This window comes from Epinephelus fuscoguttatus, linkage group LG15, assembly GCF_011397635.1.
Source record: "Epinephelus fuscoguttatus linkage group LG15, E.fuscoguttatus.final_Chr_v1".
Lineage (NCBI taxonomy): Eukaryota > Metazoa > Chordata > Actinopteri > Perciformes > Serranidae > Epinephelus > Epinephelus fuscoguttatus.
Genome location: NC_064766.1, coordinates 42,167,735 through 42,181,682, shown reverse-complemented (window position 1 = coordinate 42,181,682; position 13,948 = coordinate 42,167,735). Strand labels below are relative to the sequence as shown.

The 13,948-nt window shown below is 42.9% G+C and overlaps 1 protein-coding gene across 2 annotated transcripts in view; it reads left to right on the top strand.

The window, feature by feature from the left end:
• The window catches only part of pex5lb (peroxisomal biogenesis factor 5-like b), a 53,157-nt gene that overhangs the window by 18,828 nt on the left and 20,381 nt on the right, over nucleotides 1-13,948 (top strand). The window contains exons 2-4 of one of the 2 annotated variants that reach the window (XM_049599298.1): nucleotides 1,473-1,568; nucleotides 8,680-8,794; nucleotides 11,713-11,991. In XM_049599298.1, the coding sequence (XP_049455255.1) occupies nucleotides 1,473-1,568; nucleotides 8,680-8,794; nucleotides 11,713-11,991 (490 nt within the window). The remainder of the gene's footprint in view (nucleotides 1-1,472; nucleotides 1,569-8,679; nucleotides 8,795-11,712; nucleotides 11,992-13,948) is intronic. The other variant, XM_049599299.1, reaches the window with a different exon arrangement.

The window sequence follows — 13,948 nt, the reverse complement described above, 5'->3', positions numbered from 1 at the left end:
ACAGAGCAGCACCTCTCTCACGTTACAGAGCAGCACCTCTCTTATGTTACAGAGCAGCACCTCTCTTATGTTACAGAGCAGCACCTCTCTCACGTTACAGAGCAGCACATCTCTCACGTTACAGAGCAGCACCTCTCTTATGTTACAGAGCAGCACCTCTCTTATGTTACAGAGCAGCACCTCTCTTATGTTACAGAGCAGCACCTCTCTTATGTTACAGAGCAGCACCTCTCTCACGTTACAGAGCAGCACCTCTCTCACGTTACAGAGCAGCACATCTCTTATGTTACCAGCATTATGTCTGTTACGTTACTAAGCAGCACATCTGTTACGTGACCAACAGCATGCGTGTGACGTTACTGAGCAGCATGTCTGTTATGTTACCTAGCAGACGTTATATTTGCAGCTAGCTAACGTAGGTAATGCTAGCAGATATTACCTTGCAGATTGTTACGTTACCCAGCAGCACATCTGTTACATTACCAAGCAGCATGTGTATTACATTAGTGAGCAGCATGTGTGTTATGCTACGGAACAGCATGTGTGTTATATTAGTGAGTAGCACATGTGTTACGTTACCTAGCAGCTGTACGTTAGCAGCTAGCTAATGTAGTTAAATCTAGCAGATGTTACAGTCATTTATTTTACCGAGCAGCATGTGTGTTACGTTAGCGAGCAGCACGTGTGTTACACTAGCAAGCGGCAGATCTGTTATATTAGCGAGCAGCAGGTAGCAGCTAGCTAATGTAGTTAAATATAGCAGACGTTACCTAGCAGTCTGTTACGTTACTGAGAAGCATGTCTAATACATTAGCAAGCAGCATGTGTGTTACGTTAGCGAGCAGCACGTCTATTACGTTAGCGAGCAGCACGTGTGTTATGTTAGTGAATAGTGCGTCTGTTACGTTAGCGAACAATCAGACTCAGTAAATGAAAACAAGTTGTGTTTGAACATCTTCTGGCTCCATCAGTTTTAGACGCTGACAGACAGACTGAGTCACAGATATGTCTTTTCTTTAATCCTCTGTCTCTCGCTGTGTTCAGACCCAACTTTTTTCCACACAGGAAATTGATCAGAAATCAATCAATATCAAAATCAATAAAGACTGGGATTGATAAGCAGAATTGATAATGGCTTTAGTATCAAGAAAATTGTATCCTGAACACAGTCGGGGAACTGCTGAGGTTTTTATCACGATCAGATCTAAACTGAATGAAATCAGGAACAAACAGAGAGAAACTGTCAGTATGACTCATCATGATGTCTTTATATTCACACATGTTAACACAGGAACATCTTCACCTCTCCTCTGACTTTCCTTCAGTTTTCTTTTCTGGTGTGTGTGTTGAGAGCTGCTGTGGAGCGGTACGTGTGTTAACAGATGAAATCCAAATAAAGAGAAATGAGCTAATAAATAAACCAGAGTACCTCCTGTCTGAGTGAATGAACTCTGTCGATCTGCCTGTTGTAGGGGAAAGGGGAAAGGGTCGTTGCCATGGTGCTGAAGGAGCTTCCTGGTAAAAAGGCATCCTCAGAAGGAAACCCCCTCCTCACCGTGACAACCAAGGTTGGCATGACGACCACGCTTGTTTGTTATCTCGCACTGCTCAGAGATTACTTTCTGTTCATATTTGATTTTAGTTTTTCTTGTTTGCTTCAAACCTGCAGCTCCATTTTTGGTTTCATTACAAGTCAAACTGTCAAACTTTATTAAGGTGACTCAGTTTGTACAGCGTTAAAGAACACTTTAAAAGATTAACTCCTTAAAGTCCAGTTCAAACAGCTACTGTCAGACCTGCGTGTTGACAGGAAGTGACCACCATGAGACGGCGTATCATCTCTAGTCAACGACTCTCTGTGCTTCTGATCTGTAACGTTGACAGGAAGTGACCGCCATGAGACGGCGTATCATCTCTAGTCAACGACTCTCTGTGCTTCTGATCTGTAACGTTGACAGGAAGTGACCGCCATGAGACGGCGTATCATCTCTAGTCAACGACTCTCTGTGCTTCTGATCTGTAACGTTGACAGGAAGTGACCGCCATGAGACGGCGTATCATCTCTAGTCAACGACTCTCTGTGCTTCTGATCTGTAACGTTGACAGGAAGTGACCGCCATGAGACGGCGTATCATCTCTAGTCAACGACTCTCTGTGCTTCTGATCTGTAACGCTGACAGGAAGTGACCGCCATGAGACGGCGTATCATCTCTAGTCAACGACTCTCTGTGCTTCTGATCTGTAACGTTGACAGGAAGTGACCGCCATGAGACGGCGTATCATCTCTAGTCAACGACTCTCTGTGCTTCTGATCTGTAACGCTGACAGGAAGTGACCGCCATGAGACGGCGTATCATCTCTAGTCAACGACTCTCTGTGCTTCTGATCTGTAACGTTGACAGGAAGTGACCGCCATGAGACGGCGTATCATCTCTAGTCAACGACTCTCTGTGCTTCTGATCTGTAACGTTGACAGGAAGTGACCGCCATGAGACGGCGTATCATCTCTAGTCAACGACTCTCTGTGCTTCTGATCTGTAACGCTGACAGGAAGTGACCGCCATGAGACGGCGTATCATCTCTAGTCAACGACTCTCTGCGCTTCTGATCTGTAACGTTGACAGGAAGTGACCGCCATGAGACGGCGTATCATCTCTAGCCAACAACTCTCTGTGCTTCTGATCTGTAACGTCGACAGGAAGTGACCGCCATGAGACGGCATATCATCTCTAGCTGACCAGCTGAGTGTCAGGTGACACTATCAGCCGGCTTGAGTCCAGCTCAGACTGGCCAGTTCACACCGCTGACACTTTTCTCTGTGATATTCTCAAAACAGTTTCATCTGGTCATGAATCTTCGGTCTGAACTGGACTTCAGAGACGCCCACAGGAAATGAAAATCTGGTCTTCAACCCATTTGTACTCAGAGTCAGACAGAAGCAGTGGTTGTTGCGCTTGTTTGGGCTGTGGCGATACGATACGATCATGATTAAGAGTTACGACTTAATATATTGAGATTTTTAAATCTAATTTTAGGAAAACTGTCACTATAAAAAAACAAACCCATGTCATGTTTTTAATACAGTGAGAACAGTTGGATCTGTGTAAGTATTTATCACAGCCTCACAAGTTCTCACTCCCAACTCATCATATCCCGCCGCTTCATCAGTGATGCCTGCGTCACACACTGATGCACAGGGGCACCCTTTGTGGGGTTTGACACCCACTGCGCCACAGCTATTTCTGACGCCTTTGACAACTACCGTAACATAAAGAGTGAGACAGTCTGTATCGGGCAAGTGGGAGCGGAGGTGGATGAATCCAACCAATGTCTTTGTTTCCTGTGAAACCAACAGTCGGTACTTATCTTAAACCAAACCGTGATGTTATTTTCTAAACCAATCTGAAGGAAATTATCCAGCCAGTCTTAAGAATTTGGGACGAATCACGTCTGACCAAAAAAACCCCCAAAAAAACACAGCCTTGAAATTGAAATTATAACTTAGCAGCCTCATCTGTTTCAGGGGTGAAATATTTTCATCAGGTTTGTATGTAAGAAATAAAAATTATTTCAGCTGATACCGGTGTTTTATTTGTTGTTAATCTTATTTGGTTTTGTTGTTATTTATCCTCCGTCAGAGACACAGAATCTACCTGAGTCAGCACAAATTCAGCGAGACACATGTATCAAAGAACCTTTAAGAGAATCTTCGTTTTTTAATAAATGTCTTTTTACTATTTCACACATTTCTCCTTCAAACAGCTGAATGTAGTTTCTCTCCACAAACAACATTTTACAAGATTACACTGAACACATCATGAGAACGTTAGAATTTATCTTCACCCAGCACTCATTTCTACTGAGTAGAGCATGAATACATCACAATGGAACTTGATATAACCTCCTTCAGCTGTTAGTTTCGATCCCCAGCTGCCAACAGCTAATATTAGCTAGCTGCTAACTGCTGATGTTAACTACCTGCTAACAGGTAGCATTAACTAGCTGCTAACGCCTAATAGTAACTACCTGCCAACAGCTAATATTAACTAGCTGCTAACGCCTAATAATAACTACCTGCCAACAGCTAATATTAACTAGCTGCTAACGCCTAATATTAACTACCTGCCAACAGCTAATATTAACTAGCTGCTAACGCCTAATAATAACTACCTGCTAACAGCTAATATTAACTAGCTGCTAACGCCTAATATTAACTACCTGCCAACAGCTAATATTAACTAGCTGCTAACGCCTAATATTAACTACCTGCCAACAGCTAATATTAACTAGCTGCCAACAGCTAATATTAACTAGCTGCTAACGCATAATATTAACTACCTGCCAACAGCTAATATTAACTAGCTGCTAACGCCTAATATTAACTAGCTGCCAACAGCTAATATTAACTAGCTGCTAACGCATAATATTAACTACCTGCCAACAGCTAATATTAACTAGCTGCTAACGCCTAATAGTAACTACCTGCCAACAGCTAATATTAACTAGCTGCTAACTCCTAATGTTAACAAACTGCAAGCCTGTGTTTTCTGCCCATCCAACTGGAGTCAGCTGCAGTTACATGTCTGTCTGTGTCTGTGTCTGTGTCTCTGTCTGTGTGTCTGTCTGTGGTGCTGCTGTCACAGGATTAAATACAAACATATTCCAGTTGACATGTGGACGTACATGGCTGTGTGGATTAGGATTAGAAGGCCACGCACACACACACACACACGCGCGCGCACACACACACAGATCTGAGATCAGACCAAACCACTGAATTAAAGTTGTACTTTTGTCCTGCGTTTCCCAGAATGCCTTTCATCAACCTCAGCAGAGCTGATGGCCGTGTATTGCTTTAATGTGTCATAACAAAGTCACAGTCTGTCTGATCTGTGGACACCACTCAGAGTGGACAGACTGTTTTTCAAGACACTCATGAGGCGCCTCATGAGTCTCCCTCGCTATGTGATGGAGGTGGCCTGGCCGACCGCCCCAAACCCAGGCCCACAGGAGAAGCTGCATTTGGGTGACATGTTTTCAACTGCAGGTCAAAGCAACATGTGAGATGTCAAACCAAATGGTTTTATCAAAACAGACTGTGATCGAAATAAAGTACAGAGACAGAGATTTTGTGGTGAAGGTTTCTGTGGAGTGCTGTAAAGTTTAGTTAAATCAAAACACACATTAAACATGGATTAATAGAGACACTTGTCTTTATCTGGACACATTTTCCCCACAAATACAACATGCTAACGTTATTAGCACTGAAACATTGTATAAATGAGCCTAGCAGCTAGCAGAGATTTGCTCTGCTCATATTTCAGCCAGGATAAATCACACACAGTGTGTGGAGGCTTTATTGTCTTCACAATTTATTGTTTCTTATCTGTGAAATTAAAGTAAATCAAAGCTTTGTTTCCACTGAGGGAAATGGTTTCAGCTCACAGAGACAGACAGGAGGTCTGCGTCACTGTGACGCTGTGGGGTTACATTTATGGGGAGGTGCATGTCAGGGTACGGCTCTAAAAAGTGTTGCAGGAGAACTTGTGAGTGAGTGAGGGGGCGGAGCTGTGTGGAGAGTGTGACAGAGGAGAGATGAACACTGGTATGTGTCATGTAACGCAACTCGGCCCGATATCGATACTAACGGTGTTTATTTAATTTATATCTTGCTTGAAAAATATTTTGATATATTGTACATAGTCGTTATATTGCCCAGCCCTACTGTCGAGTTTCTCAGATTGAAATCAAAGCAATCCCAAAGAAAAAAATCAGTTAATAAATAATAATAGACTCTGTGAAGGATCAGATCAGGTTCTAAAAACACATTTCTTCTCACTGTGTGACAGGTTTGTCCGAGTGATCGCAGTCCTTCCTGTTGACTGCTCTGATGAACCGAAGAGTAAACAGGAATTTAACAAGTCCAAACTTAATGTCCTGTCGTTTAGTGTCTGTGTGTTTGACTTCATCAGGCAGCAGAATTCCCAGGCTGAATTATTTGTGCTCATACTGGTCATTGATAAATACGTTTTAAAATGGATCAGTGACACAGCCTCATTAAAGTAAACTTCCTGCTGAGCTCCACTGAATACATGTGAGGAACATCAGTGTAAACGTCTCGTCTGAAGAGATGACACAGCGTGGCTTTGACAGACAGACAGACAGACACACACACAGACAGACAGACACATAGACAGACAGACAGACACACAGACAGACAGACACACAGACAGACACACAGACACGCAGACAGACACACAGACACGCAGACAGACAGACAGACACATAGACAGACAGACAGAAAGACAGACAGACACACACACAGACACACAGACAGACAGACACACACACACACAGACACAGACAGACAGACACACAGACAGACAGACAGACACATAGACAGACAGACAGACACACAGACAGACACGCAGACAGACAGACAGACAGACACATAGACAGACAGACAGAAAGACAGACAGACACACACACAGACACACAGACAGACAGACAGACACACAGACACACAGACAGACAGACAGACAGACACACACACAGACACAGACAGACAGACACACACACAGACAGACAGACACACACACACACACACACAGAGACACACAGACAGACAGACACACAGACAGACACACAGACAGACAGACACACAGACAGACACACAGACAGACAGTGCAATGCTCTGGGCTTCAGGCTGTTTCTGGTCCTCTGATGAATCAAACATTTAAAGAGACGTGACGGCAGCAGTGTTGAATGGATTTTAAAATTACATTTGATTCGTCTGCTGCTGTCTGACAGAGTCTCCACACAGACAGAGAATCATCCTTCAAGCTTTAAAGACAAATGAATTTCATCATGCTTGTGACTCAGAAACATTTTTATTTTATTTGTACCTGTTATCACATTTTATAGAGTGACCTGACAGCAGAATTCACTCTCTATAGAATATTCATGATTTAGTGTTTTACAGCATTCAAATAGATTCAAGTGAGTGAACAGCCATAAGGGTGCAGTAAAAAAAAAAAAAAGAACTCAGCTGAGTGCAGTAACTTTTGGAACTTTTATGTTTTAGATTGTTGAAGTAGATTTGAGTGAGTGAATAGCTAAATGAGCGCAGTAAAGAAACACAGCTGATGGCAGTAAAGAAACAGTTGATTGGAGTAAAGAAACACAGCTGATTGTGGTAAAGAAACACAGCTGATTGTAGTAAAGAAACAGCTGATTGTGGTAAAGAAACACAGCTGACTGGTAAAGAAACAGCTGATTGTAGTAAAGAAACAGCTGATTGTAGTTAAGAAACACAGCTGATTGTAGTGAAGAAACAGCTGATTGTAGTAAAGAAACAGTTGATTTTAGTAAAGAAACAGCTGATTGTGGTAAAGACACACAGCTGATTGAAGTAAAGAAACACAGCTGATTGTGGTAAAGAAACAGCTGATTGCAGTAACGAAACCACTGATTGCAGTAAAGAAACAGTTGATTTTAGTAAAGAAACAGCTGATTGTGGTAAAGACACACAGCTGATTGTGGTAAAGAAACAGCTGATTGCAGTAAAGAAACACAGCTGATTATGGTAAAGAAACACAGCTGATTGTGGTAAAGAAACAGCTGATTGTAGTGAAGAAACAGCTGATTGTAGTAAAGAAACAGCTGATTGTAGTGAAGAAACAGCTGATTGTAGTAAAGAAACAGTTGATTGTAGTAAAGAAACACAGCTGAGTGGTAAAGAAACAGCTGATTGTAGTAAAGAAACAGCTGATTTTAGTAAAGAAACAGCCGATTGTGGTAAAGAAACACAGCTGAGTGGTAAAGAAACAGTTGATTGCAGTAAAGAAACAGTTGATTGTGGTAAAGAAACACAGCTGATCGTGGTAAAGAAACACGGCTGATTGTAGTTAAGAAACACAGCTGATCGTAGTAAAGAAACAGTTGATTGTGGTGAAGAAACACAGCTGATTGTAGTAAAGAAACAGTTGATTGTGGTAAAGAAACACAGCTGAGTGGTAAAGAAACAGCTGATTGTAGTAAAGAAACACAGCTGAGTGGTAAAGAAACACAGCTGATTGTAGTAAAGAAACAGTTGATTGTGGTAAAGAAACACAGCTGAGTGGTAAAGAAACAGCTGATTGTAGTAAAGAAACAGTTGATTGTAGTAAAGAAACACAGCTGATTGTGGTAAAGAAACAGTTGATTGTAGTAGAGAAACACAGCTGATTGTGGTAAAGAAACAGTTGATTGTAGTAAAGAAACAGTTGATTGTGGTAAAGAAACACAGCTGAGTGGTAAAGAAACACAGCTGATTGTAGTTAAGAAACAGTTGATTGTGGTAAAGAAACACAGCTGAGTGGTAAAGAAACACAGCTGATTGTAGTAAAGAAACAGTTGATTGTGGTAAAGAAACAGTTGATTGTGGTAAAGAAACACAGCTGATTGTGGTACAGAAACACAGCTGATTGTAGTAAAGAAACAGTTGATTGTGGTAAAGAAACACAGCTGATTGTAGTAGAGAAACACAGCTGATTGCAGAAATGCTTTAAAACATTGAATCAAGAGACAAAGGGTGAACTTTTCACATGTGTGTAACAATATTACAGTTTTTTAATATTAAGCTTTATTATCAAACTACATTCAGCTGACTGGTGTTGATCTGGTGTTTCTGGTCTCCAGCTGGTCCGAGAACAGCAGGAGAGTCGACCACTGCTGAGTCCCTCCATCGATGACTTCCTGTCGGAGAGCCGGAGCGACGCCCCATCCACCCAGCCCCTCACCTCCAACACAGCTGGTACAGTCCCTCTAATACCCCCCCCCCACACACACACACACAGCAGGGCTCCTCTTCAACCTTCAACCTGCTCAGCTCTGTGTTTACATCCACCCTCCTCTTCCTGCTCCACTCTCTGCCTCTGTCTTTGTCATCCTCTTTCTCCAGCTTTACTTTTTGTTTTTCCTCTGACCTCCCTCTTCGTTCTCCCTCCTCCCATCCTCCTCTAACCTCCCCCTCTGTTTCTCTGTTTTCTCCCAAATCTCTCTTCCTGTCCTCCTCTAACTTGGTGTCCTTGGCTGTCCTCCTTCCTCCTCTGTGCCCATCTGTCACCTCCGCCTCAGCAGGTACACCTCCCATTAATTAACACCTCTGACCTGCTCCATCCTCCTCCTCCTCCTCCTCCTCCTCACATTCATTATGAGCCTCAAACAGTCTCTCTGCTCTCTGTGTTTCTGTAGTTTCATACAGTCTGACTCTGAGAGACTGAGGAGAAGTTCATCTGTTCACCTGCAGATCAAACTGTCTGATTGTGTCTCACAGTTTGATGATGGTGACATTTAAAGGTCGCGGTGAGCTCGGTTCACACGAGGAGAGCACAGAATACGTTATTGTTACTCAGAATGAACCTGAAATCTAGTATTCGGAGGATTTATTGATCACAGAGCTCAAAGACAGATTCACTCCTGATGGCAGATTTATCATGCAGTCAACCAAAATATCTGCAGCAACGTCAGAGTCTAGTTAGATCAGACGAAACACACACACACACACACACACACACAACAGGAACAATGGTGTCCACAGACAGTTGCTCTCTCCTTATCCTTCCTCACTGATTCTTCTCTAGTTTGGTCTTCTGCTAGAGTCCTTGTCACTACTGGTAGCATGAGGCCGTACCTGCAGCCCAATCAGGTTGATACCAGATACCAGGAGGCCGGCTGTTACACCAGGAGAGCTGGACAGGGCTGTAGAAGGGCATCAACCCAGCAGCAGGACTGCTATCTGCTCCTTTGTGTGAGGAGGAACAGGAGGAGCACTGCCAGAGCCCTACAACATGACCTCCAGCAGGCTGCTGGTGTGCATGTTTCTGACCACACTGTCAGAAACAGACTCCATGAGGGTGGCATGAGGGCCCCACGTCCTCTAGTGGGACCTGTGCTCACAGCCCAGCACCGTGCAGCTCCATCATTCACCAGAGAACACCAGAACTGGCAAATCCACCATCGGCGCCCTGTTCTCTTCACAGATGAGAGCAGGTTCACACTGAGCACATGTGACAGGCGTAAAAAAGTCTGGAGACGCCGTGTTGAACGTTATTCTGTCTTTGACATCATCCATCGTTTAAGATATTCAACTTGAATAATTTGTTCATAAAGATCTGATTGGAAGTCAATCAATCAATCAATCAATCAATTTTATTTATAAAGCCTAATTTCACAAATCGTAATTTGCCTCACAGGGCTTTACAGCACAAAGTGTTCCCTTAATTGTTTTGAGCAGTGTACACATACATATATAAACCAGGTTTTCATGTAGTTTGAAGCCCCTCTACGTAGAGCAGTAGAGCTGGTTTGAAAAAATCGATTTAATCGATTTGAATCAATTTTCCTTTAAATGGCACAATATTGATTCATTAATTAAAAAATCGATATTTTACTATAACTATTTATTTTCCTCCGTGGACGTGTTGTACAGCTGGTAGCAGACTGCAGCAGCCTGCAGTACTGTCAACCCAGATAATCTCGCGAGATCAGCATTTAGCACCTGAGGTCATGGCGAGAGATCTCGCGAGACAGTCGGACACTGAATGAAGACCGAGCAGCAAACAATGGTGGGAGCGCGTCCACTGAAGGCATGGGCCTATGGTGCCTTTTTCTCACTCGCATTTTCCTCTAAAAATATAACGCTAATAATGTACGAATGTTTATTAAATGCACATCAGTTTCACAGAAAAGATTAAGAAATACCACTAAGCATCAGCACACTGCTAACTGTAGCCTCAGTTTGTGCCTCATACAGATCTGCTGGTAAAGTTAACTTAGCGTTAGCAAGCGTGATAAAAGACGGCAGAGAGGCGACGTTGTGCAAATAAACCAAAAATTTATTATTTTTCTGTAGCAGTAAACACATGGGCCGATAACAAATGTGTTAGCTAACTATGCTAAAGCTTTACAAGCTATTCAGGGCTGCCGACGATAACGTTAACATGACGAACAGCAAGGCTAACGTTACGGCTAACAAGCTAACGTACTGACGCTCCTCAGACACACACACACACACACACACACACACACACGCACACACACACACACACACACACCGGACAACCTCTCAGTCCTTAGCTGTAGTGTGTTGCGGAAAAAGCTTTATAAGACGGTTACAGGCAGCAAACTTGTGGATGTCCTTTGTTTACATTTTTTGTAGCCACTTCATTTAAACTGTCTGCCTTGTGATTAGATTTAAAATATTTATTTTGTATGTGTTGGTCAGGTAATGTTAAATAAAAGTACATGATGACTAATGTGCTGCTCTGGGGTCAATTCTTAATGTAAACAGTATTTTTAATAGTAATGCACCAGGTCAGAGGGTTCCTTGTTAAATATACTTCGTTAGTTCTCAGAAAATATCTTAATATCCAAGCAAATTTTGTATCATATTTGAAATATACTTGACTGAATCGATATTAAACTGAATTAAATCGAATTGAATCGAATCGACCTGGAGAATCTGAATCAATACCCAGCCCTAATTTAAACTATACGCGCAGAGGTGTGCACAGGTGTACTGTGGGATGGTCACAATAAAATGTGATGTTTTTATGAGAACAGTCTTTTGCAGCCTTGTGTCAGTGACCAAACTCCAGCTGATATTCAGAACAGCAGCGCTACCTGTCATTGGATGTTGTTTCATTAACTCTTCGTCCTGTTGTCCTGCAGTTCTGTCCACAGCTCTGGACCTGGTGGACCTCAGTGAGCCGGGGGAGAGCAGCGGGGGCGGCAGTGGGAGCAGCAGCGGTGGTAGTAACGGAGGTAGTAACGGCGGAAGTAGTGGCAGCTGCAGTAACAAGGACCAGAGGAGGAGTCCTCTGAGGAGGAAGGGCAGCTTGAGGAGCCCTCGGCGCCGGACGAGACCTGATGAGACAGAGCTGATCCAGGTGGAAGTGGAACACCTGCCAGCCAGTCCCAGAACACCTGAGAGGATCTCGCTGGACTCAGGTACTGCAGACTTAGTGCCCGTACACATGCCGCGTTTTTTCCACCCTTAAATTCATTGTTTTCATTGTAGACACACTGCAGGCGAGCTCAAACACCAGAGTGACGCCATCGTGATACGCACACGTTCCCAACACCTATTTTTCAGGGCACCATGGCTGAACCCTGAGATAAACCGATTTTGACTTTTGGAACGCAGCAGTGCGTGCCGCATGTCATGTGACGAGGACCAACCAATCACAACTGACAGATATCTTTCCTTCTTCAGTAAATATCAGTGTGTAGTAAATATGGAGGAGGAGTCGATCATGTAAGTGCAGAGCTGTCAGAGCATCACGTCTGTCCGCAGACAAGCAGGAAGTAGATCAACTCTGCTGTAAACAGGCTATATGATGCTTGTTATGGACACTTAGCAACCTCAGACGCAACCTGCCGCCCTGCTCTTGAAAGTTAAAAGGTACATAAGTAGTGCCCAGTGCCCGTCCTCATGTTTTCCAGGCGGTAAATGACGCAGCATGTGTACGGCCCCTAGTACTGCTACTGCACTTTATTCATGTACAACAGAGACCTGCAGGGATTCCTTTTTTGTTGTATATTTATTTTTATTACAGTTACTGATCTGCGGTGCTTCTTAATGAGACAGCAGGTTGGAGAACATCAGCAGGATTGTTTTTCTGAGCCAATCAAACTTACCAGAGGTTTTCAAACGCTGTCAGAATGTTAAGATAAATGATTGTTATTACTATGTACAGCATATAAGAAATGATATTTTGGAAAATGTCTTTATTTAACACCAGTGCAGTGAGCAGTTAACCAGTTAACAAACCAAATTAGAAATATAAAGGACCAATAACAGAACCCTGAGGAACTCCACAACTGATACTGACACTGTCAGTGGGCTGATCATGATGCTCTGTGTCTGCTGGATGTAGGCAGCTGTTTGCTAACACGTTAGCATCAACTACTTTATGAGATGATAATATGTCAGAGTGCACAACAGTCTGTAAAAATACAGACTGTTGTGTTGCCCCCAAGATTTAATTAGATATGATACGATTATTTTAAATGATACCAGCCTCTAAGGTACGTGATGTGAGACAGGGATGATGAAGTATAGAGTTGACTTCTAGTTGGAAAAGCTGTTGGAAGAGTTGTGGCTCACTGCTGCTGCTGTGAGTTTTATGACAGAGTGGATCTATAAGTAACGTATGGTATTGAAGTGAAATGTCTAATTGCATCAGATTTCTACGACGTGGCTTCAGTTCATCACCTCACCATCCGTCTCCATCTGCCTGACGCACTGGTCACAGTTTCCGTGAATGTTTTTAATGCTCCTGCGTCATCGATGGCCGTGGCCAGAGTTGTGTTATGTTTTCAAGCTGTCTGTATGTCCATCCTCTTCTTGTTAACACATTGTCTTAAAAAAGCCTTGAGGGAATTTCTACAAATTTGGCACAAACGTCCACTCAGACTCGACAATGAACTGATTAGAATTTATCGGTTGAAGGTCAAAGGTCACTGTGACCTTAAAAACCATGTTTTTGGCCATAACTCTAGAATTCATACACTAATCATGACAAATTTTCACACAAATGTCCAAATGGATAAAGTGATAAATAATAAATTGTATTTTTTTGTAAATCCATATTTCCTCTTACAAAGTGTTGTGTTTTAGGCTGTTTTTTGTGCCTATGCAGCGTTTCTAAATGAGAGTGGAGCTGAGCTGCCGTCAGACTGAAACCAGCCGCAGTGTGTTTTTAGCTGCTTCTCCTCGTGCTGCTGCTCATTTTGTTAAAAGCGTTTGAACTCAGTCAGTTGTGAATAAAAACCAGAGGAGGTCGACTTTAATCTGAGCTTTTAATGTGATGAGGATGGAACTTCCTGTTTCACCTCCGTGTCCTTTTGCTCTCAAACACCAGCTGAAGTCTCTCGTTGTCTGCTAAATAAAAAGTTTCCAGGT